Raw genomic sequence first — 24645 nt, 5'->3', positions numbered from 1 at the left:
TTAAATGATAAAAATTCTCATAGGAACTCATTTCAAAGTAATTGTCTAAAGTCCAGCTGGATGCATGCAGGGAATGCATAGACACACATAAACTTTTAAAGTTTTTGCTATTTAAATTCAAGAAAAGCTGTAAATTTAGGAAAAAAGGCATTCAACTGTGACAATTCAACAGTAGTAGAGACGATCTTTGCTTTATGTATACAGTTTTGAAACAGAGTGTAACCATATTGATTTGAACAAAAACAGGCTATTGTTAGCTAACTATGCAGGTGGTTGAATGCTTTCAACTGGAGGAAAGAAATTGACTCAAGACATTAAACAAAGCTGGAGTTTAGGACTCACTTACATGTCAATGATTTTATAACTGTATAGGTAATTTGTGTATGTGATGACTAAATGCCAAATGCTCCTGTATTTATAAGTAGAAAATTCTGTCTGCACTTGAATCCTAGCTTTATAACTACAACTATTCAGTTGTAGTACAGGTATACTCTTCAGTTCTCTGTGTTACATCATCCATGAAATGAAATGATAGTAACAGTCTCTTCTGTGGGGTATTGTGAAAAATAAATTAGAAATTTAAATGTAAAATACTTAGGTCTTGCACATAGAAAACAAACATAGCTGTGTGTACTCTTATCATTATAAGCATCAAATATTTCTTTAATAGTATTTAAGAATATATACACATAAACATTTAAAGTTTTTGTTATTTAGATTCAAGAAAAGCTGTAAATTTTGGAATAAAGACATTCAACTGTGACAATTCAACAGGAGTAGAGATGATCTTTGCTTTATGTATACAGTTTTTGAAACAGACTGTAACCATGTTGATTTGAACAAAAACAGGTAAAATACAAATAAACCAGAAAGTACAAAATCACCCCCCACAAAAACACCAGATGACATGAACACAATTCCAATACACAGGTGACAAATCATTCATAAATGATAACATAAGCAGAAGACAGATTGTTCTGGGAGGGAATATAGTGTGTGACTATCCCTTTCCTGTAGGATCTACTGTGCCCACCACCACCCTGTAATAAGTTGGTGTGGTCCTCAGCCATACTGGAGAAACACCAGTAGCACTGATAGAAGGAAGCCCAAGGCCCTACTGTACACAATGGTACTTAAAATGACATTTTCATGAGTCATGCCTCTGTTTGTTTTATAAACACTTACAAATAAGGGCTTAAAGTCAAAATTAAAACAAAAACCCCAGGCACAGACCTTTCACTATGACTGTCTCAAGTTGACAGCTTTCCCACCCCCATACTTTCCCATCATGCTGTGCCTCAGTGTGTTTATCCATAAAGAGTTTAATGCTTTTTTTTGGCTAGTTGACAAAATCTAAATGATTTCTACACAGTTGCACTTCCATTGTGAGAATGATGAGTATAAAAATACCATATTTTTGCCTCCTCCTTTTTATAAAGGGATCAGATATCTCATCAAATAAGCAGGATGACTACCTGGAAATGCAAACACCAGGCAAGAAAACTGACAAATGCCCCAACAAGTTTCCATGACAACATTGCATACAGAGATACACCAAGTGAGTGGGACAAATGGTAGGTCTATCCCTACAGTGGAGCATGTCATCACAGATATCAGTTAGCATTATGGAATACAGTGACAATAAAAAGCACAAGGACTTGAAGATAGCTTCGTTACTGTATTGAATCCTATACGGACAACAAGTCACCTTGTTGCCTGCACCTAGGAGGGATGATGGAAGAAGCAATCAAAGGTTGAAGAGGAGCCCACAGAGGAAGATGGAGGAAGAGAAGGAAGACGAGGAGAAGGAGGAGTTAAAAATGGGTAAAGAGACTTCTTAACAAAGGAAACATTGTGGACGAGCAGATTTCAAATAGCACTCTCAAGAGGAGAAGCACCTTTTATTAGACAGGTCATTTTTGTCATCATGATGGATTCTCAAACCCCTTGCTCCCTCTTGAGCCAAACTTTGTCCTCTTAGAAAATAATGTCAGCTTCCAGGTGAGACAGCAAACTTAGGTGACCAAAGTCTCAGAAACACTCCTTACTTGGCTTTTTCCTACTCAGTCTTATGGTGTGCCTTCTTATGCCACGAAAATTCCAGGCCACACAGTCATACTCCAGAGAAAGATCCTCTTCCTTGAAGTCACTTATTCTTAAATTCTTGTTTAGACAACTCAGCACACTGCTATAACTGAGAAAGCAACATGTTACTCTTAATGTTTTGTTGGCAAATGCAAACTGTGTTGGAGTGGAAAAGGATGTTTTAACTTGTATACAAAAATACCTTTGATTTTGTTCTTCTTCCTCTTGAATTCTTGCCTCACCAAAGTCCCTAACTCTGCTTCTGTTGACCTGCCACAGGACGCCAGCAAAGGATTGGTTGCCTTTCCCAAAGCAAGCAGAGCAGGTTATGTTTACAGTTTTTCCTAGATGAAAATTAAAAAGATTCACTAATAAAATTAAATTCTGCTAGTGGAATTTAATTTCATTTAAGAGGTCATGGAGTGCTCGCTTTGGCAGCACACATACAAAAACTGAAGTCATACAGAGAAAATTAGCATGGTGCCTGCCCAAGGATGACATGTAAATTCATGAAGTGTTCCATTTTAAAAAAAAGAGAAAAAGACAGTTCATGGAACACCTCAGTGCTCTGCAATTCTTTCCATCCCCCCCTTTTATTAACCTCATCTTTGTATGCTCTTTGTCTCCCCCATCTTCATTTTATTCACAGGTAAGTTGGAAGCATAGCTCTTACCAGCCCCTCACCTCAGGGGAAGCTAAGCAGGCAAGTAACTAAACATTACTGGTCCCTTGCATGCCTTTCTCCTCCCTTTCTCTATCTTCAGAGAGAAAACAGTTTTACCCAACCCAGCTATCATCCCAAGTTTAAGCACTCAGAAAGTGCACTTCGAGCACTCCTTCCAACTCCCTGAACTTGAGATTTCCTCCTTTCAGAATTGAAAGCATCAAGGCTGCTTTTTGGCTAGGAACATGCCTTCAACCATCCCTTCCCCAGCCCTAGGTTCTTGTCAGGAGCAGTGTTAGGGGCTAGGTGTCTAAGAGACATGTCTCTGGGAGGTAGCAGTGGTAGAAAGAAAGGATTAGAATACAAATTGTTGTAGTGTTCTAATAGAAAGACTGATGACATAGCATGGAAGGACAGAGGGAGAAATTGCAGGGAGCATAGCTGTCACACTGCACATGAAAATGGTGCCCTGGACTTGAACTGATGAAGGAGACTTGGATCCTGCCTTTTGACAGGGAAGGAGGGGGCTTTGGAAGAATTACATGGAAGAAGTGATATAGGAGCTTGGTCTTGAGAGATCAGGAGGAGGAACAACATGGGCAAGAGTGGTAAAGAATGTGAAAAGCATCAGAGTGGCACCATGAGGCAGTTGGTACGGTAGTGTTAATCGTTGGGGACAGACTACCAGGGGAGCATGACCAGGGTAGGGGGATACTTGTTTTGCATACTAAAACCACTTAATTGTATCCCACTTCTGATGGGAGCCAAGAAAGGTGAAAATGGAAAAGCCAGCAGTTACTATCCACGACCTTAGTCATGGATGCCCATGAGCATCTCTGAATCTAATTTTCCCCAGAATTATGTAAAGTAGGGGCAACATCTACCTGCAGGATAGACTCAACAATACAATGAGATGCATACACGAGCACCATAAGTTCTAATGGAAATACAAATGTAAACGCTGCATATTGCTGTGACGTGGTTCCTAGTATTAGCAAGTACCCAGGTCAGGTGTCTTTACATCTTTGTTTCACATGGTACTTACGGTCTCCTATACTAATCACCTCACCCCACATAAAGGAATCTAGACATGGGGCATAAGGAAGAATTTTCCAGTAGACACAGCACTATTAAAATGTCCTTACCGATTTCCACTTCCATTGTTTCATTGTGTGGAGGAGCTATAATTACTGGAAGCATAGAAAAGCCTGGCTTATCTGAAAATTAAGAACAAGCAGAGAATGTAAGTATTAAGAGAGCATTGCAAGGTCAAGATAAAGCTTATATTTTCAAATTTCTAGCTTATTTCATAGCAATGTTCTCAAATTTTTCTAACGATAATCACTAGCAATACAACAAATGAAATAAAAAACATGTAAGTAATACTTTTTCTGACTACTATGATGTTTTGTGATATTTTCTGTTCTCTTCTATATCATTAGAACAAATGCTGGTCCAACCCACTAAATTAATCGCATGACCTAACAGTTGTTTGAAGACCACAGTTCTGCAGAATAAGAATAAAATTACAGGGAGGATGTCAAAAGGCCCATAAAAGTGATGTGTGCATGAGCCCACAGGTCTGCTTACAGCTCCCCACCACTGTGGCCCACCCTTAGTGGGAGAAGACTCTTCCTTTTAGGGAATTTGAATTCCCGTGACCACTGAGGCTAAGAGACAGAGCAGGAGGTTAGTCTTTTGGAGTCTAGCTACATACCCCATCCCACAATGTTCATTTATTTCAGGGTAGTGTGATTAAGAACCATTGCAGACACCAATGTTAAACAGTGAGCGGCACAAAGAGAAATGTGTACTGGCTGTGCTTATTTTACAGTAGTGGAACTTTAAGAAAATCCAGACAATATAGAAAGATCTTAGGAATTTGGTGTCAAGTTGAACATTGCTGGTTCTGTGGCTCACATCTATAATACCAGCTACTAGGGAGGCAGAGATTGAAAGGATTGCACTTGAAGGCCGGCCTGGGAAAAAAATGTAGTGAGACCCCCACCTCAACCAATAAGTTGGGCCTGGTGGCATTTGTCTGGGGACCCAGCTATATCAGTGGCCATAGGTAGAATTTTGGTCTGAGCCCAGCCCTGGGCAAAAATGTGAGAAAAAAAACAGATAAAGCTAAAAAGAGCTGGTGGAGTGGCTCAGAAGTTAAAGTGCCTGCCTAGCAAGTGTGAAGCCCTGAGTTCAAACCCCAGTACCACTAAAAAAAGGGAGAACTATGTGTGATTTTTTAAACTAATATTTGTACAAATAGTGAAAACAGAAATTCATACAAATAGTTAGCTGTGGGGATGGAGCTGGAGGAGATGATGTGGCTCTGCTGGGATAAGAGGGAAATTTCTCAATACCTAATTTTTATATTATTTTGATTTTAACCCTAGGAATTATTTAGTATTTAAAATAAAGTTGCATCGTCAAACACACACAGACATTTCTTTTCCTGAGACCGATACAGTCTCAGCGATAATATATTCTCACTCCAGGTTTGGCAAACTGTCTTACAGGGGAAATTTACTTGCTGTCTGTTTTGTACAGCTTGCAGGCTAAGAATGGCTTCTTACATTTTTTAATGGTTACAATAAAATTAAAAGAAGAATCGATTTTGTGATGCTGTAAGATGATGTGAAGATTGGATTTAGTAGCAATAAAACATTTTTTATTGTAAAAAAAAAAAAAAGAAACTTTTCTCCAATATTGCTTTGCCCCGAGAAAACTGGCACATAGAAAGTTGTCTTCATCTTTCACCTATAGATAAAGATGTGCTAAGGAAACCCTGGCTTTTTGGAGATTTGATAAATTATGATTTTGAAGTCTTTCCCTTAAATGGGCTTTTACAACATTTACAATATATTTGAATTTTTTCCAAGTGACCCTCTTGAGGTCATAGACGATGTCAAAAGCATTGCAAACCAGAGTTGAAAACTACTCCATGATATTTATACACTTCACTGCACTCCAATACACTCAACCTTCTCTATCTGTGGCTTCCACAGCTGCAAATTCAACCACCTGTAGATCAACCATATTAGGGAAAAATTGCTTCTGTACTAAATATGTATAAACACTTTTCTTGTCATTACTCCCTAAACAATATAAATATAGTATTATGGGAGGAACAAATGACAATGGTGACTCCATTTTGAATGAGGGAGGCATTTTAGAAGCAGACATCTGAACGGGCATGAGGAACAACAGGCTTCTTACAGAAATAACAGGCCTCTTACCAAGATAATAGAGTGTAGCTGCAAGATGTGGATGGCAGGTCCCAAAGCCAGCACAAGCTAATCAACCCTTTCCCAATGTTCTGTTTGATAAGGCTAGGGACAGGAAAGCATTTGGGTTCAATGAGTTGACTAGGTGCCAATCAATCACTAATGTAGTTTCAAGGTAGAAATACTTGGCCCTAAGCCAGGCAGAGCCCTATATCACTCCTAGAATCTAGCTATACTGTGGCTTAGCCTTTCCTAAGCCCCTCCAGCACTGGGAGCTTTGCTCTCTTTTCAATAAACTTTGCACTTGCAAAAGTTTAACCCCTGGCCCAGTGTCTTCACTCTTCAACTTCTCCTGAACACGAACTTGGGCTGGGCAATCCAGTATCAGTACAATGGCTACTTAAGAAGCATCTACATTGTATTAGATATTATAAGTAATCTAGAGATGAGTTAAATATAGAGGAAAATGTATATAGGCTCTATTCAACTGTTTTATAGAAGGGACATGAGCATCCAGAATTTTGGTCTCTTTGGGGGGTCTGGGACCAATCTCTCACATATTGTTGGATTGCCATTCAAAAAAAGTGGACTGTATTAGCATTCAGACTGTTTTATCTTCGGAAAATTAAGTCACAAAATAAAATAGATATGGCTTTGAATTAATAGTGTAACCATTCCCCAGAAGTTCTTAAATCTTGATAGCACCTTAGTGGATCTGTCGTGGTAGAGAATGAGGAAGAGGAAGCAGGAGGGAGCAGAAGGAGAAGGGCAGACTGCAGGAAACAGCCAGAAGGGCAAAGTTCTTCTCAATTCATTTTGCTTAAATCTTCTTTTTTGTTAAAGTTAGTAGCTTACCTTTAACTGTAAATGATCTGGTTGCTGTCACACTATAACTGACTCCATTCTCCGTGTGTGTAAATTTACAGGTGTAATCACCTTCATCATCATACCTCACATTGTCAATGACCAAAGATGACCTGTGTATCTTGTACCTTGATCCTTGAAGAGCTTTACAATTCTGAAATGATAAGTGCCATCCCCTTTTCAGTAATTTTTCACTTGCATTTATTTCAGTTGCATTTTTTTTAACCTATTTTCTCCCAAATTTCCTTTTACCTTAAACCATTCTAGAGGTGCCGTCCAATTGTAGAGGTCAATTGTAGGACAAGAAATTCTGGAATTTTTTTCTGAGCCAGATACTGTTGAATACATCAAATAATCGGGAATGTTGCAACCTGATTGCTTTTTATATATGGTGACATTCACATATCCAGTCATATTCAAGGTGGGACTATTAAAATAAGTCAGACAATTAAACAGTGTTACTTATATTGCTTTTTTTCCTAAAATAATGAGTCATCTAGTGGTTCTTTTCTTATTGAAAAATAAATATTAAAATCTTAATTTTCAAATACTTTTTGTTTCCCCAGAGGAAAAAAAAAGAAAACATAGCCCCTAGTTTGTCCTACAGCTGTTCTAATGCTGTATTCCAATTTAATAATAATTATTGTTATTTATTGGTCATTACTATATACCAGTGATGGAGAAAAGCACTTTTCATATATTGCTTCATTTTATTCTCACAGCGATGCTTTGAGGTAGATTGTATTATGGTACATATTTTACAGATGAAGAAACTAGGAGGAAAAGAATTAACTTGCTGGCAATACACAGATAATGGTATGAATTTGCTAGTCTGACTTCATAATCTAGGCACTCACTATACCCAGGCTCCTTTTTGATGTTGCTTATCTGACATTTTGTAGGTACCAAATACAGACATGATATCAAAATATGAGACAATTTATACACAGACTGAGTGACTTACAGGTACACAGTCCATTGGACCCCTCTTTAGCTAACCTCTAAGATTTCAGGCTCTGATCACCACCCCTTTTTACCTACCACATAGCTCTGGATGCCAAATGCCTACATTACTGATTTTGGTGCAGGTTTGTTTGACTCCCAGCAGAAAGTAAGCATCTGTTCTTGGTTCTTTTATCAATAGAAAAGCTAGGCCTTTTTCCAATTGGACTACCAATTAATTCCTGCAATGATACATGCATACGTATATATCCAAATAGTTGGCTCATAGTCCCCCAACCCATTATTATTTCTAGGAGTAGTCTTTTATTCAAATCATTTCCATATTTAACTGTTCCACAAAGGAGTGGAGAAGGAAGAAAAGTGAGGGCACCTTACACTATCAACCATTAATGAAAGGGGAGAAAGCTCAAAGAATATAGTGGCTTCCTGAATGATACCTTCTGATAATGCAAGCATAAATTCCAGAATCATCCAACTTGGCTGGCAGAAACTTAAGACAACCCCCTGAGGCGAAGACATGATTTCTTTTCTGGGAGGGAACAGCCTCATTTGTTTTGGAGTAATACCAGTCCACAGGGTAAAGAGATCCTCCTCTTTTTGGACATCTCACAATTAAAGCCTCGTTTTCCAAGCCCCAAGACAGTTTACCTGCCAATAAAAAGTACAAATATGATCCTGAGATGATCATATGAAAATATCATAATTCTTATATGGTTGATTTTTCATGTAGGATTAAATTTTAAAATGAATCTTACATTGTGATACTTTGAGAAAGAATAAATAAATGATTAGGATCTTTTATGAAATGTTCTACAGGTACACAGATTAATGAATCAGTTTGGTTCTACATCACCATACTGCTCAACTAAAATTATCATATAGTTGTAATAGAGAATTCATTTGGATAAATTTTTTATAAAAAAAATGACTGAAGAGTAAAAAATGAACTTTCCACTTTTCAACCCAATTGGAGCAACCAAAAACGAGCAGTTTAAAACAAAGCAAATGTTCTTAGAATTACTTAAGCATTTTTTCTTTTAGCCAAAAAAGTAATACTTACTACCCTTAGCTGCTGTGAAATACATGGAAACTGTTAGAATTATCAAGATCCAAAGCACCATACTTTGTTTATCAGTCAACAAAAATTGGTAATTGACTCCACACAAACCGACGACAGGATGCGGAGGGTCTGCACTCTGCGTTGATAATGCTGCCTGAGGGTTATAGTCGGGAGGAGCCGTCAGTGTCGCTCCTGAAAAATAAATAACACAAACCACAAGAAAAATATTTATTTGGCCATGGTCTTTACTTATTCAAGACTACCGGAAAATCAATCCATCAACTCGTATTTATTAAGTACACATATGTCTAACAGCAGGTTTTAGACATGAAATACTGTACTTATTCCTCACAATCACATAGCCCTCCTCACAGACATGCTATTTCCTAATTACATACTGCCAGTATTGTGAGAGTGTTCTCAAAAGAGCTAAATTAAGAGGAAAAAATATGAATTTTTATTTTTGAAAATCTTAAAACCACAACACTTCAGAGTCCAGACTATGCAACCTTATATACGACCACAGATCTGCACATGGGCTGGAGGCAGCTTGCAGAGATATGGTGTGCCTCACACTCTTGCACATGTGCTAGTAATCAACCCAAATCAACCGAAGAATGAGAACTAAAGCCTTAGCCAAGTCATTGTCCCCGAAACCTTTAAAACCTTGTCCGTGCCTCAGCCTGTTTCCTAGAGTGACCAAAGGCTAAGAATACTTGAGCGTCTTGAATAATAATCAAATACTTTTCCCCTTCAGCAAAAGAATCTTTCATTGTGTCTTTTTCTTAAAGTGTTAGGGGAGGGATGGAACCAATATAGAAATTGACACAGCAACAAATACAACTATCCATATTTTCAAGAAAGTACATTTCTTTAAACACAAGTTATTGATACTTTCCTTATTACAAAATTTAGATAATTATTGATGCTTACCCAAACTGAAGGACTGAAGAAAATAAGTTTCAGTGATTGAGCTAAAAAGAGTTTCTGCCCCTTGTAGCTCTGTCCTTGTTGACTACCTAGGGGGATGCACACGCTCTTCCATTTTAAACACTCAAGGACATCTTGTAATTTGCCATCCCACCCACCACAACATTTGATTTTTAGCCAAAATCCATGACTTACTAAAAAAAAAAAACAAAACAAAACTGGTGCATCATGTACTAAGAATTCTTGAACTTGCTACATAAATATTTAAACAAAAGAACAACATTGAATAATCCCTTCAATTATTTCCCTCTGTTTTAGCATTAGCTGCTCAAGCTAAATAACAATTACTGCTTACTGTTTAACTCTCTGATATTATAACACTTTTGTTCCAAATGATCTTGACATTACAGGACATTGAGGCTGTCCCTCCAGACATTTCTAGACACCTCATTTGGCTGACAGGAATTAGGAAGGCTCAAAAACAAAGATGAGCCTTGAGAAGTAAGCAGGACTTGGTGGTTTCTTAGACACACTCTGTCTATGGTCCAAAATGTGACTGAGGCTCACTCAAAAACACAGTCCAGTTCCTCTGATTTCAATCCTAGTAGTTCTCTCGGCTTGGATGAAAAATAGTTTTTCTTGAGAACTCCAGAGAAATAAAGGGAGATTGTGAATAGGAAGTTTTCTGCCAAGGGAGTGACAAAGAAAACCATAATGCTGAGTCTTGGGCACCATTAAAACAAATGCTAATTGTCAAATCATCAAAATTTGATTTTAGTTAGGCATTGTTGTTATGACTCTATTATGAGTAAACTCAACATGAACCTCTCATTGGAGGATGCACACTAAAAGAATCATAACAACTAACCTTTATGTAAAACTTTCCCTAAGCAACTCTGGGTGACTTACCTACATTAATTCTTCCATTCTTAACCCTACTCAACGACATGGGCACTGTTGATCATTACCCCACTGTACAGATAAGGACACTGAGGCACAGAGATTAAGCAAGCTGCCCAACCCACATTGCACCAAGAAATAGTGCCAGAACTTGAGCCCAAGCAGGCTGATTCCAAAGATGACTGATGACCAAATCTTGCTGCTGCCAGGTGTGGAGAGTCAAGAGCAGAGTTGCCTCCAAAGAGGGGTTCTAAATAAAATGTTCTATTCAGTTTCCTACAGCGTTTGAACCCCACAGTGGCTGGAAACATTTTTGGCATTTCTTAACTGCCCAGGGACTTTAGTCAGCCCTTAGGCATGGGTAACAAGCTCTTGACATGACATAGCAAGTCCTTTGATCACTGGGAGATTGACCATGAGATTGTGATGTAAAATGAAGGAATTAGGTCTTTTAGCTGCTGTTCTCGAAATCTCATTATGGGCTTGAGAGCCTAGGCTCAGGAGTCAGCACATTTGGTAAGCGGCCTGGGGCTCGGTAAGCGACAGAAAAGGGTGTGTTAAATAAAATAATATGAGCTCTGAATAGTTTTATATTTCATGCCCTGAAACATCTTTTAAAAACATTTGTTAAAGTTTGGCATTTATTCATGAAACAAGGCCACATATGCCTTGATTGAGTAGTTTTAAAAATAATGTGTCATCCAGAATTTTCATGTATTAATCACACAATTTTATAGAAGCATTTGATAAAGTCTTTTATTTTAAAACAACTCAGACATGCATTTTCAAAGTATAATACTGTTACTTAAAAAATTAAAAATAAAAAAGTAAAATCCTATATAATACAAATCGTCAATAGCATTCAAATTTTACAGATTAAAATAAAAACTCAAGAATAAGACCAGTTCAATAATTTGACCAAGCTTACCAAGTTGTAACTCAAGCCACATTTTGTTTTTGTTTCCTTAATGTCAACTAAAAAGGAGAAATTGCAGTGGCAAAGTGGAGTTTTTTGTTTTGTTTTATTTTGGTTTTTTAGCAGCACTAGGGTTTGAACTTGGGGCCTCACTCTTATTAGGCAGGCACTCTAACACGTCAACCACTCCACCAGTTTTTGTACTGGATATTTTCAAGATAATGTCTTGCAAACTATTTGCTGAGGGCTGAATTCAAACTGCAATTCTCCCGATCTCTGCCTCCTGAATAGCTTACAGTTGTGAGCCACCAGCACCAGACAAGCATTCCTTCTTGTTACTGGGATCAAATTATTAAACAAAATAAGTGAATCTAATTTCTGAGCTTCTTTAAAAGAACCAAACCATTGTTTAGTCCTAAGTGCTTGTGATACTCTCTGACTTGGAGTGCAGTAGTTTATGACAAGGAACGGCAAATGTGAAAGTCCAGGACTTATGACAAATAAATCAAGGGATTCAAAACAAACATGAGTTTCTGACAAGTTAATTACAAATAATTCAGTGTCAGCCTATTTCTTTGGAAAACACCCTCCTATGAAGACTTCTCATAGCTATTCTGTTTTCAAAAGTAATCTAATAAAAATGTAACCTAATTTGGCTCTTTCTCCCTGATGTTAGGTTACGATTTTAAAGTCTTATATATGCCTATTTAAAATATACTTCTCTGAAATTTCCACTAGAAAGCAAATTAAATTAAATAAAACTTATATCACAAGAATAACAGCTAATTGTTTGCATTTGGACTGTGATAGTCAAATATTTTGCAACATAGAAGATACTATGCAAAGTTTATTCATTTGGCTTGGTCAATGTCTAAGGGAAGCTATAAATGCTGTAACATTCCCCTGCTAGCCACCTGTGTCCTGGTCTTACTGTTACCCCACCTCAGAAGCCAGGACATTTTCATCATGTTAAATTTTTTTTATTTTGGTAACAGTGGAGATTGAACTCAGGGCCTTACACTGGCTAGGTGAGCACTCACTTTATCTCTTGAGCAATGCCTCCATCTCTTTTCAATTTTAGTTATTTTTTTACTTAGGGACCCACACTTTTTTTGCCCCAGCTGACCTCAGACTACCATCCTCCTACCTATGCCTCCTATGTAGCTGTCACTACAGATATGTACCACGATGCCAGCTTGTTCTTTGAGATAGTGTCTTGCTAACTTTCTTGTCCTGAGAAGTCTTGAATTGAGATTCTCCCAATATCTGCCTCAATCATCCCTCAATAGCTGGGATTACAGGCATGAGCCACTGGGCCCAGCCTTGTCATGTTAAACTTCCATTCATTTATATGGGTTAGTAATTCTCTTGAGAACAGTGGGAGGCATTATTTTCCCCTCATTTAACTAGAGAGCACTTTAGATGTCATTCTTCATCTATTCTTAATGAAAATGTGTACAGTGTTGGGTGGCCTTGCCTAGTTCTATTATCTGTGCCTTGAGCAAAACGTTTGTCTCCTGGATCCTTTCTTACAATGCAAACCCTAGGACCACTCTACATTTTGCTCCTTCCCTCCTCCCTCCTTTCTGCCTCACACAACACTCTCCTGAAAAATTCAAAAGCAACTAGCACATATTCAAGGACAAACTGGGATAAGCAAAGAGTTCATATTTCCAGAACTGACACATGCTCTCCTCCACCCGCTCTTTCCCTCTGGCAGCAATGGGAACTCTATCACTGACTCAGACCAAAACTCTGCATGCATAACAGACTTCTGTTTTCCACACATATCCAGCATGCTATCCATTAAGACACCTATCAATTTCTGTGAAGTATGTCCTACCTGCAGTTGTCTCTCTCACCTTCACAACAACCATCCTCATCTCTCACCTAGATTTTAATAATAGCTTCTAGTTCACTGTCCCCACTTCCACCCATGACCCCCTTCAGTCCATTCTGAGTATAGCAACTCCAGGGAGCGCCTTAGAACCTAATCACATTTTCTAGGTCATCCAGTGTTTTTCACTCACCGAGAGGAAAAGTCAACAGCCTTTCATGTCCATGAAGGCCCCTCAATGGGCTGCCACCCACCACCTCTCTGCTATTCACTGAAGGTGCCAGGCACACGCTTCTCTCTGCACTGTCACTCCTGTTTGCCAAAAGGGCTCCCTCCTTCAACCTGTTCTCAAATTGTACCATCCCAACAAGGCTTTCATTTTCTTTCCTTTGTCTTTCTTCTCTCACCTTCTTTTTCTTTCTTTCCCTTTCAATTTTTTGACTACTAAATTTTCTTTTTTTTTGTTTCTGATTTTTTGAAGTGTGATTCATATAAAATAAAATGACCCATTTTACTAACACACATAACTCAGAAATATTGGGTAGATTTAGTGTTGCACAACCATCAACTTGATCTAGTTCCAAAACATTTTCAAATAAACATTTCAAATAAATCCTTATACCCATGACAGTCACTCCCTATTCCTCCCTCTTCAGAGCCCCAATCTGCTTTCTGTCTCTGTGGATCTGCCTCGTCTGAACATTTTCTATCAACAGGAAATATTGTCAATTTTTTCGCTTGTGCAATGTCCTCAAGGTTCAACCACACTGAGCATATATCAGTACTTCATTCCTTGTAATGGTTGGACGTTTATTCATCCACCCATTCTTCATGAATGTTTGGCTTACTTCTACCTTTTGAATACTTTGTATTATTATAAGGCTATGGACATTGGTGTCCAAGTATTTGTTTGAGTAGCTGGTCCACTTTCACTAAATTACAGTGTACCCTTTCCCATACCCTAGCTCCTGACCCACTAGTCTGTTTGTGAGGCATTCATCACCTTCTAACCTCCTACTTATTGTGATTTTTGTTTATTTTCTGTCCCCCTCCACTAGAATCTAAGATCCAGAAGGCAAGATATTGATGTCAGTTCTGTTGCTGATGCAGCTTACATGTGTGGAACATTTCAAGTTATTAGTTATAGAAAAAGTGAATAATTAAATCACAATAAGTGTATACTATAGAGCTAAAATAAAAAAGACTGATGATACAAAAAATGTGGTGTAACTAGAACTCTCATACATTGCTGAGGGGAGCTGACATGATGCAGCGACTAGGAAACAGATTTACAGTTTCTGATTAAGCATTCAGCATATGACCCAGGGACTCTTCTCCTAGGGATTTACTTAAGAGAAATAAAAACTCATATACACAAAAGACTTGAGCACAAATGTCTGCAGCAGCTTGATTTATAATAGCCAAATACTGAAAATGATATCAATGTCCTTCAGCATGTACTGGAGAACTTTTCTCTATTCAAACAATGAGACATTATTCAGCAATAAAAAAAAAGAAACTATTGGTTCAACAATGTGAATTAAACCAAGAAACATTGCACTGAATGAAAGAAGTCTAGTTTAAAAGTGTGTGTACTTATAATTCCGTCTATATAATGTTCTAAAGCCACAGAGCACAGATTACTTGGGATGGAAGATGGAAGGGGAAAATTCCTGTAAAGGAGCATAAGAGAAATAGAGAGTTGATAACTTCATTGAGGTTATAGTTTCATAGGCTTTGTATTTTGTCAAAATATACTGAACTTTATGCTCAAAATATGTCTATTTAGCAATACAGATTGCATATCAATAAGATAAAAGAAAACGAAAAGTTAAAGGACATTTACCAAATGATGTAACAATCTCACTCAAGAGAATTAAATTCTAGAAACACATAAAATAGTGTGGAAAAGAATCCAGAAACCTGTCAACAGGAACATGGATAAGGAAAAGGGAATGTAAATTGTCAGCAATAAAAAGGAAGGGATTGCTGATTTAGCAACACATGAATCTCAAACACAGCATGTTCTGTAATTGTGAATTCATTTCAAAATTAAAAATGAATCCCTCCTCTCCAAAAATTATGACAAGCAAAAGAAACCTAACACAGAAAAAACAGATCGCATATTACATTTATAAAAAGTTCAACAGTAGACATATTATAAACTATCATGTTGGTTAGCAGAAAGTAGTGAAAACTCAATTGGAAAGTGGGGGTGAAGGGGTACCTACTGAAAAAGAGAGATATGTTCAGTACTGTATGGGCTAGTGATTCCATGGTAGATACGATTGTCTAATCTCATTCAACTGAAAATTTAAACCCATTGCTTTTAGAGCATGTTATTTACTTCCCCAAAACAAAGTAAAATAAAAGACCCCAAAGTCCTATTCTCCCACACATGTAATAGGAAGAGAATGGCACTGAAGTCAGGAGACCCAGATGCATTTCTGGGATCTGACAGACCATGAGAAATGTCCACAGAAGCCTCACCAATATTTTATTGTCAAGCTTCTTATAATAAATGATCTGTGGAGGACATCATGACTCTTCTTAGAAAATAATTCCAAGAACAAGTTGTCCTGTGACTAATTCTATTGATCTGTCTTTTGTCCTTAAAATTTATAGGTAATTTTGCTTTTATATTTATTAAAATTTTTCCACTTAAAATTAATGTTAATCAGCAGGGCTTATTTCCAATTTCTTGGGGGAAAGCAGAAAGGACATTTAAAATATTTAACAGGGGCTTCACAAAGGTACTGGCCAGCCAGAGACAATTCTCCCCAAGAGTGGCTGGGTCTCATCCAATCAGTCAAAGTCTGGGAGAAAAAAGACAGGATTCTGAAGAGGAACAAATCTGCCTTAACATTGCATCATAGAGGGTTAGCAGAGTGGCTCAAGTGGTGAGAGCACCTGCCTAGCAAGCTTTAGGCCTTGTTCAAACCCCAACATCACCAACAAAAAAAAAAAAAACCAAAAACAACACTGCATCATAGAGACTGCTACATGTGTATGTTCAAAGACAGAATGATGAAACCAATTAAATACTTAAATGCAGGGAAGAGAGAGAAGGAAATGAGATTATAACAGAGGGAGTAAACTTTTTCCCAGTACACGATACATATGTATGGGATTACCACAATGAAACCTCCCATGTTATTAATGTATACTAATTCAAAAATAGTAAAACTATTTTTAAAAAAGAAAGATCCTGCCTGTACTTCCAGCCTTTGGAGTCAGTCTCAAAAATGCATCATCAATCCTTTTAACTTCCTGCCAGCCAGCCTAATTTATGGATTCCAGACTTGCCAACTTTCATCATTACATGGATCAATCATTAAGATAAATATCTAGATAGATGACATATAGATAGGTAGATAGATTTTATTTGCTCTGCATTGTTGATATTTCTGTGAACCAGGTCATGTGTGCTGTCTATAAGTCCTTTGCTTGGAAAATACAAAGAGAAGCAGATCGACAGTTCCTCAGTGGAGAAATTGCTTATCAGCAATTTCTCATTGCCTGAGACAGAAGCACCATGCAGAAGGCTGTCAACTTTGCACACTTCTTGGGATTGCAATGTGGTTTCTCCATTCAGTTATGATCACTGAGTGGAAACAAACATTAAAACAAGCATTAAAACCCAATGTCTCTATGCCCTTAGAGCTGAAATGAGCTCAAATAAGAGTTATAAGATGCTAAGAGCTGGGAGAGACAGACGCCAGCCACTGCAAAACAGCCAGTTCTAAGCCCATGGTTTCTGGATGATGAGGAGGTTCTAGACAGTCATGGAGGGTACTTAGATAACTGAGCAGGCTACTGACTCTTTGGAAAGTAAGGATTCCCATGTTTTAGCATCTAGTATAGTCACACATACCAACTCTGCTTTAACTGGGCCTTTAAGAGCAGAATCTCAGACTCCAATGAAGGTATCTTAGATGTTAATCACTGTTTCAGATACTGTGGCTACAGCAATGCACCAAATAGCACAGAGGGAGAGCTGCCCTTGTGAAATTTCTATCCTTGCAAGAAAAGAGTGCATAGGTGAGTAAAAGAGTTTAGATGGTGAAAAATAAAAGAAGAAAAATAAAGCAGGGGACAGAACTAAGGGCAGGTGAAGGGGCATAATTTTAGGTCAGATGACCTGAAGGAGGCCAACTAGCTAGGTGACATGTAGTAAACAGCAAAAGCACAACCCTGGTGGGAGGGGCAGGAAGAGTGGGAGCCCCACTGCAGATGTATACCCTGAGTGACTGAGGAGAAGCAGGGAAGCCCTGTGTGCAGAAATGTAAAAGCAAGTCAGAAAGGCCTAGAGACCAGGTCATGTGAGTCTTGAATACTTCTTTTACTCAGCTGGATGGAAATCACAGAGAGTTTTAAACAGAGGAAAGCCATGACCTCTATCTTAATATAGATTTTAGAACTATCTGGGTACTGAAAATACCCTTCAGATCAGCAAGGGATGAAGAAGGAAGACAAGTTAGGAGGCGCTATGATCACCCAAGTAAGAGAGAGACTGTGGGGATGGCATCAAGGTATGGAAGTATCAGTGATGAGATATGATTGGATCCCAGATGTATTTTAACAGTACAGCTACCAAGCATTCTTAATGGATAGTGCATTAGAGCATTCACAATATTACTTCAAACTCTTTGACCAGAGCAAATGGGGAGATAGCAAGTGGCACAGGTTTTACAGTACAATGAGTTCGGTTTTGGATATATTCAGCTTGATACATTTGTTAAACATACAATTGACATCTCATGTCATCAATGGGATGAATATTTGCTTCCAGAGTTCAGGAGACACATTTGGGATAGTGACAGAAATTTGGGCTATGCCATGGTGTAGATGAAATCAAACCCACAAGACAAGATGAGATGGTGAAAGGCATGGAGGTAGCTAGCCTGTGAGGATGCAAAAGAGAGCAACTTCTGATTTTCAGTGGAGAACTTCCCTGAGGAATGAAGCTCTTCCCTCCCTAACACATGAACTTGGATCAGCCAATATAAAGCATCACCGAGATGTTGAGGATCACCATTCCGTCTGCCAATGATGTCAATCACTTTACCGGTTTTGAACACCATCCATGTGCTGATGATACTCTCACAGTTAAACCTGCCACAGAGGTTTTCCCCCTGAACTTCAGATTCCCATCTGCACCTGCCAACTTGATGCCTCCACTTACCTGCATTCCCAACATCTCAACATTAAGACTTCTTGATCTTCCTACCCAAATCCACCCTCCCAATAGTCAATCTTTTCTTGGCTGATGGCTACTCCATCTTTAGTAGGCTGCATATATCAACATCCTCAGAGGAATCCTTAATACTTTGCTTTCTCCAACCCCATCACTCCCAATCCATCAGCAAGTCCCAGTGGATCTATTTTCTAAACATATCCAGAATTTGACTGTGTGACTACTTTCCCTGCTGGTCCAGGCCACTACATGTTTATGGCCTCCAAACTCGACTCCTTGGTTCTTCTCATGCCTATAGAAGTGAAAGTCAAAGCAGAAGCCAGGGTGATCCTTTCAGTTTACTCCTCTCCTCAAATCTCCCATTTGCACAGTGAAAGCCAAATTGCTTAGAATGAACAAGAAGTCCCTCCACGGTCTGCTGTCCCTCACCTCTCTGATTCATGTCCTTCTCTTCTCTTACTCCCATACTACAAGACACATACTCCTTCCTATTTCTCAAACACCCAAGTTTGCTCCCACCTCAGAGCCTTTATACTAGCTGTTTTCATTCTCTTGCCTTTAGTTCCTCCAGGCATCTGTGTGGCCCACTACCTTAACTCCTTCTAGCCTTGCCACCTTCCCAATGAAGGCCTGTCCCCACTTCCCTGATCCACAAACCATGTGTCCCAATCTTCCTTAGCCCAATAACTGTTTTCCCACAACATTTATACCTCTGGATGACAGAATGCTTGACTTATGCATTATGCATTTTTTGTTTTGTTCATAGTAGGTCCTCAATAAATACATGTTGAATGAAAAAATGAATAGGCCAATGTTGGATAAACATGAAGATTAATTTCCTCTCCAAATACATGTTTACTGAATTGAACTGAACTCCTTGCTTATATGAATGTCAGACTTAATTTCATTATAATGGCAAGAGTAGAAATAGATTTGGTTCACAGGCTTGAGGCACAAACCATCGGTTTTGTAACAAATGGAGACTTGAAGGACTAAGAAAACAGGAAAATCCAGAGTCCATGTTTACATTGAATTTCTAATTTGTTCAAAAATACTTCTCTAGTGAAAGCAGGTAACCATGATTTGAGAAGATCTTACTTTTAAAAATCTGAATGTAGGTCACATTTCAAAAAGATTGTTCACTTCACATGGGGGCTAGTTTGTGAGAGAATTCCTTTAATGCACAATTTATATAGTGTCTTTTAAGAGTCTCTGTCTGGGATGATTTAATGGAGATTTATAAAGAAACAAGAAACAAGCCAGTTCAAATTTACAGAAGCAACTGCTAAAAGAAGGAAAGGAGAGAGAGAAAGAGAGAGGAAAGAAACAGACTGGCCCTTGCCATCCCACCTCCTCACAACTCCCAAATACTCTTATGTCTCTCCTGTAGTTCCTTCTTACTAGTGATGTGCTCCTACCCCACAGGTCTCCCCCTCACCCTTTGGGCCCAGAACTCCTTTCTTCATTATCTCTTTTTCTTTTTCAATCTTCCGTATAGGCACCACTTCTGATTTTAGTGGATTCCAGACATTGAGCATTCTAGATGAGTGGCTGCCAAGTCCCCATTCTTTCCCACCCTCCGCCAGATCTTTCCCAAGATATTTGAGCAAACAAGATTTGAAGGGGCCTTATCAATCTATAACATGCTTCTCCCATTGATAATTCTATTTTTTCTCACAAGCAAAAGTTGCAGCAATTGTTGTTTTAAACCCAAATTTGTATTTAAAAATTCTGTCCCTCTTGAAATAAATGTATTTTTTGAAAAACACCCTGAAGGCACTTACCATCAGTCAGTAGGACTTGAGCTCTTTCTTCTTCAACTTCCAACCAAAAGAGTTACCAACTCTAAAAGTCAATTTCTCTAATAGCTTTATGCAAAATACTATAGCCACATTATCTTTTAAAACCTCCCAATTTCCTTATCAGTTAAGACACCGGAACTTAGTTACTGATACGCTGAAACTGACAAATAATACTGATAACAAATATCAGCTGCAGTTTTCACCACCCTCTCCTGTCTTTGAAAGATCTTTGACAAGGCTTATTTTCAATTCTAAACTCATCTCCATAGTGACCAACTATCTTAACTATATTTACCTTCCCCTGGGGTCACTTTCTCAGCAAAACCTCTCCTACTCCATATAGGTAGCAGGTCCCTTGCTGCCCTTAGAGACCCAGGTGGGTAATGTAACATTGCTACATCTGCATCTCTAAGAGCAACAGCACACATTTCTGCAGCAAATTTTACTGTTGTGCTTCAATGTCAAGATTTTAATGACAAACTGCATTGATTTGGCACGTGCTATTCTATGCAATCCTTAAAAACTAATAGGAGGCTCAGAGACACTAATTACCTTATACAAGGAACAGCAGACAAAAGGTAAAGCCAGAATCCAAAGCCCCCATAACTGCACTCTTTATCAGCCCTCAGATGCCCTGACTCAAATGGTTCGAAAGAATGATTATGAAAATTATCAATGAATTTAAAGAGGGCATAAATAGACACTCAGATGAATTCAAAGAGAATACAAACAGCTAAATGTAAAAAGGAAGAATATTCAGGATATAAAACAGCTACAATAAAGGGACAGAAATGCTGAAAGAAGTAAATTGAAATTCTGGAAATAAAGAGCTCAATAAGTCAAATAAAAAACACAGCTGAAAACCTTACCAATAGAGTGAATCAAATTTAAGACAAAATATGAGGATATTAAGACAAGGTAGATGAATTAGAACTTTCAGAAAGTGATAAGGAAAAACATAAGAAAGTATAACCAGAACACACAAGACTCCTGGGACATAACTCAAAGAATAAACCTATGAATGATAGGCATAGAAGATGGAGAAGAGATATAAGCCAAAGGCATAGAGAACATGTTCAATAATAATAAAAAAAAAACCAACAGAAATTTCCCCCAAATCTTGGGAAAGAGATATTCATCCAGGTACAGGAGGCTTTCAGAATACCAAGATGACAAGACCGGAAAAGAACCTCTCCATGTCACATTATAATCAAAACATTAAGTATACAGGACAAGAAAGAACAGTGAAAACCATAGTCTGATGGGCAAACCCATCAGAATAATAGCAGATTTCTCAACAGAAACTCAAAAAGCAAGAAAGTCATAGAAGGATATATTTCAAGCCCTGAAATAAAATAATTCCAAACCTAAATAACTTCATCCAGCAAAGCTATCCTTCATAATTGAGGGAGAAACAAAAGCCTTCCATGATAAACAAAAACAAAAGGAATTCACAATCACTGAAACAGTACAGAAGGTAATTCTAGGAATCTTACATTCAGAAGAAGATAAACACAATCACGAACATACAAGAGAGAATAAATCTCACTAGACAAAGCAAACAAAGATTAGGAAAGAATCAAACATTACAAAAACAACAAAATGACGGGAATTGCTACATCCCTTTCAATAATAACTCTGAATGATAATGGTCACAATTCTCCAATCAAAAAACAGAGACTGATTAATTTCATTAAAAAACAAGACCAAATCATTTGTCACCTGAAAGAAACTAACTCACTAGCAAAGACAGCACAGACTTACAGTGAAAGGAAAAGATATTCCAAGCAAATGGAATCTGAAAGAGAGCAAGAGTAGCTGTGCTTATATTTGACAAATGAGGTTAGTCAAAAGAGACAAAGATTACTTCATATTGATAAAGGGAACAATCCGTCAAGAAAATATAAACATTTATGCACTGAATGTTGGTGCACCCAATCTTATAAAATAAACACTACTGAACACAAAGGCACAGATAGATACCAGCATAATAATAATGGGTGACTCCAATACCTCACTTTCATTAATAGATAAGTCATCCAAAAAAAATCAACAAGGAAGCTTCAGAATTAAACAAACACTACACATCAAATAGGCTTAATAGATATCTACAAAATAAATACAAGAAAATTGATAAATATGAGAAATTAATGAATATAAAAAAATTGAAATCACTTTCTGTATTATATTAGACCACAATGAAGTAAAATCAGAAATCAATGGCAAGAGAAACTATTGAGAGAACACATGGAGACTAAACAATACATTTTTTAATGATTAGCCAGCTATAAAAGAAATAGGGAAGAAATAAAAAATTCCTAGAAAACAAGAATAAGCCAAATCCAACATCAGTATACAGAAAGAAATAATAAAGATCAGGGAAGAAATTAATGAAATTAAGACTAAAAAACAATACAAAGACTCAATGAAACAAAGATTCACATACCCTTAGCCAAACCAACCAGAGGAAGACAAAAGTTAATAAAATTAGAGATGAAAAAGGGAATATCACAACAAATACTAATGATATTCAGAGGACCATTAAGGAACAGTTTGAAAACTTATGTTACAATACAATGGAAAATCTAGAATAGAAAAATTTCTACATGTGTATTACATAGAAAAATTCAACCAAGAGGATATAAGCAACTTAAACAGTTCAAAAGCATGCAATGAGATGGAAGCAATAATAGAAAGTGTCCCAACAAAGAAAATCCAGGACCACAGAGATCCACTGCTGCATTCTACTACAACTTTAAGACAGAACTAATAGCCAGGTACTGGTGGTTCACACCTAAAATCCTAACTACTCAGGAGGCCATGATCAGGAGGACTGTGGTTCAAATTTATGGCAAATAGTTCATGAGACCCTAACTCAAAAATATCCATCACAAAAAAGGGCTGATGGAGTAACTCAAGGTGTAGGCCCTGAGTTTAAACCCAGGTACCACAAAAAAAAAAAGGAAAGAACTAACACCAATGACCTTCAAATTATTCCACAAAATAGAAAGAAAAGGAACACTACTTCTCATTCTATAAACATAGTATTACCCTTATAGCAAAGCCAGACCAATTTTTTTGATGAACATAGGGGCAAAATTTTCAATAAAACATGTGTTCACCATACATTAAAAATACCATATACCATGATCAAGTTTGTTTCATTCCAATAATGCAAGGGTGGTTCAGCAAATGCAAAACAACAAATGTAATTCAGCACATAAACATAATAAAGGAGAAAAATCACATGATTACTTCAATAGCCTCTGACAAAATTCAATATCTCTTCATATTAAAAGCCCTGAAGAAACTATGAGTAAAAAAAAAGAGTACCTCAATTTAATAAGAATATTTAAGAAAAACCTATAGCCAACATTGTACTAATTGGAAGAAAACAGATAGCATTTCCTGTGAAGTTCAGGATGAGACAAGGGTGTCCACTCTCTATAGTCTTATTCAATATAGTGCTTGAGTTCTTAGCCAGAGCAATAATGCAAGAGAAAGTAATAAAAGGGATACAAATAGGAAATTAAGAAGTCAAACTATTCTTATTTTCAGATGATATGATCTTGTATTTAAAAGACCATAAGACTCCACCAAAATAATTCCCAGATCTGTAAACACTTTTGCCAAAGTAGCAAGATACAAGTGTCAGTAATTTTCCATATATCAATAGTGAACAGACTGTGAAAGAAATCAGGAAAACAATTCCATTCATAATAGACTCAAAAATTACCTAAGAATAAATTTAACCACAGAGCTGAAAGATTTCTATAATGAAAACTATAAAATATTGGAAAAGACACTAGAAGATGGAAAGACCATCCATGTTCATAGATCAGCAGAATTAATATTTTGAAAATGGCTATTTTACCAAAGATAATCTACAGATTCAATTCAATTGCCATAAAAATTCCAATGTCATTCTTCACAGAAATAGAAAAGTCAATTGCAAAATTCATACCAAAGCACAAAGGACTCCAATTCTAAGCAAAAACAGCAATCTGGAGGTATACATGAATTCAAATTATACTACGGAGCCATAGTAACAAAAACAGCTTGATACTAGCACAAAAATAGACATGTAGACCAATGGAATTGAATAGAAGATGCAGAAATAAACACACACAGCTACATTCATTTGATATTTGATAAAGGTGCCGAAAACATATGTTGGAAAAAAGACACCCTCTTCAACAAAAG

General features: G+C 37.4%; 1 protein-coding gene and 1 non-coding gene across 6 annotated transcripts in view; one reads left to right on the top strand and one right to left on the bottom strand.

Moving 5' to 3' along the window:
• The window catches only part of Il1rl1 (interleukin 1 receptor like 1), a 55707-nt gene that overhangs the window by 5214 nt on the left and 25848 nt on the right, over positions 1–24645 (bottom strand). For 2 of the 5 annotated variants that reach the window (XM_074050449.1, XM_074050448.1), the window contains exons 2-8: positions 8861–9052; positions 8238–8448; positions 7090–7264; positions 6829–6991; positions 3895–3966; positions 2288–2429; positions 2049–2194 (exon numbers count right to left, since the gene is read on the bottom strand). In XM_074050449.1, the coding sequence (XP_073906550.1) occupies positions 2049–2194; positions 2288–2429; positions 3895–3966; positions 6829–6991; positions 7090–7264; positions 8238–8448; positions 8861–8921 (970 nt within the window). In that variant the 5' untranslated portion in view covers positions 8922–9052. Of the gene's footprint in view, positions 1–1867; positions 2195–2287; positions 2430–3894; positions 3967–6828; positions 6992–7089; positions 7265–8237; positions 8449–8860; positions 9053–9793; positions 9932–20424; positions 20492–24645 lie in introns of those variants that run through there. The other 3 variants (XM_074050447.1, XM_074050446.1, XM_020157399.2) reach the window with 3 other exon arrangements.
• Positions 2508–2614, top strand: LOC141415182 (U6 spliceosomal RNA). Its single transcript, XR_012440198.1, has one exon. It is a non-coding gene; the product is annotated as a U6 spliceosomal RNA (small nuclear RNA).

This window comes from Castor canadensis, chromosome 12 (assembly GCF_047511655.1).
Source record: "Castor canadensis chromosome 12, mCasCan1.hap1v2, whole genome shotgun sequence".
Classification (NCBI taxonomy): domain Eukaryota; kingdom Metazoa; phylum Chordata; class Mammalia; order Rodentia; family Castoridae; genus Castor; species Castor canadensis.
This window is presented reverse-complemented; position numbering and strand designations above follow the sequence as displayed.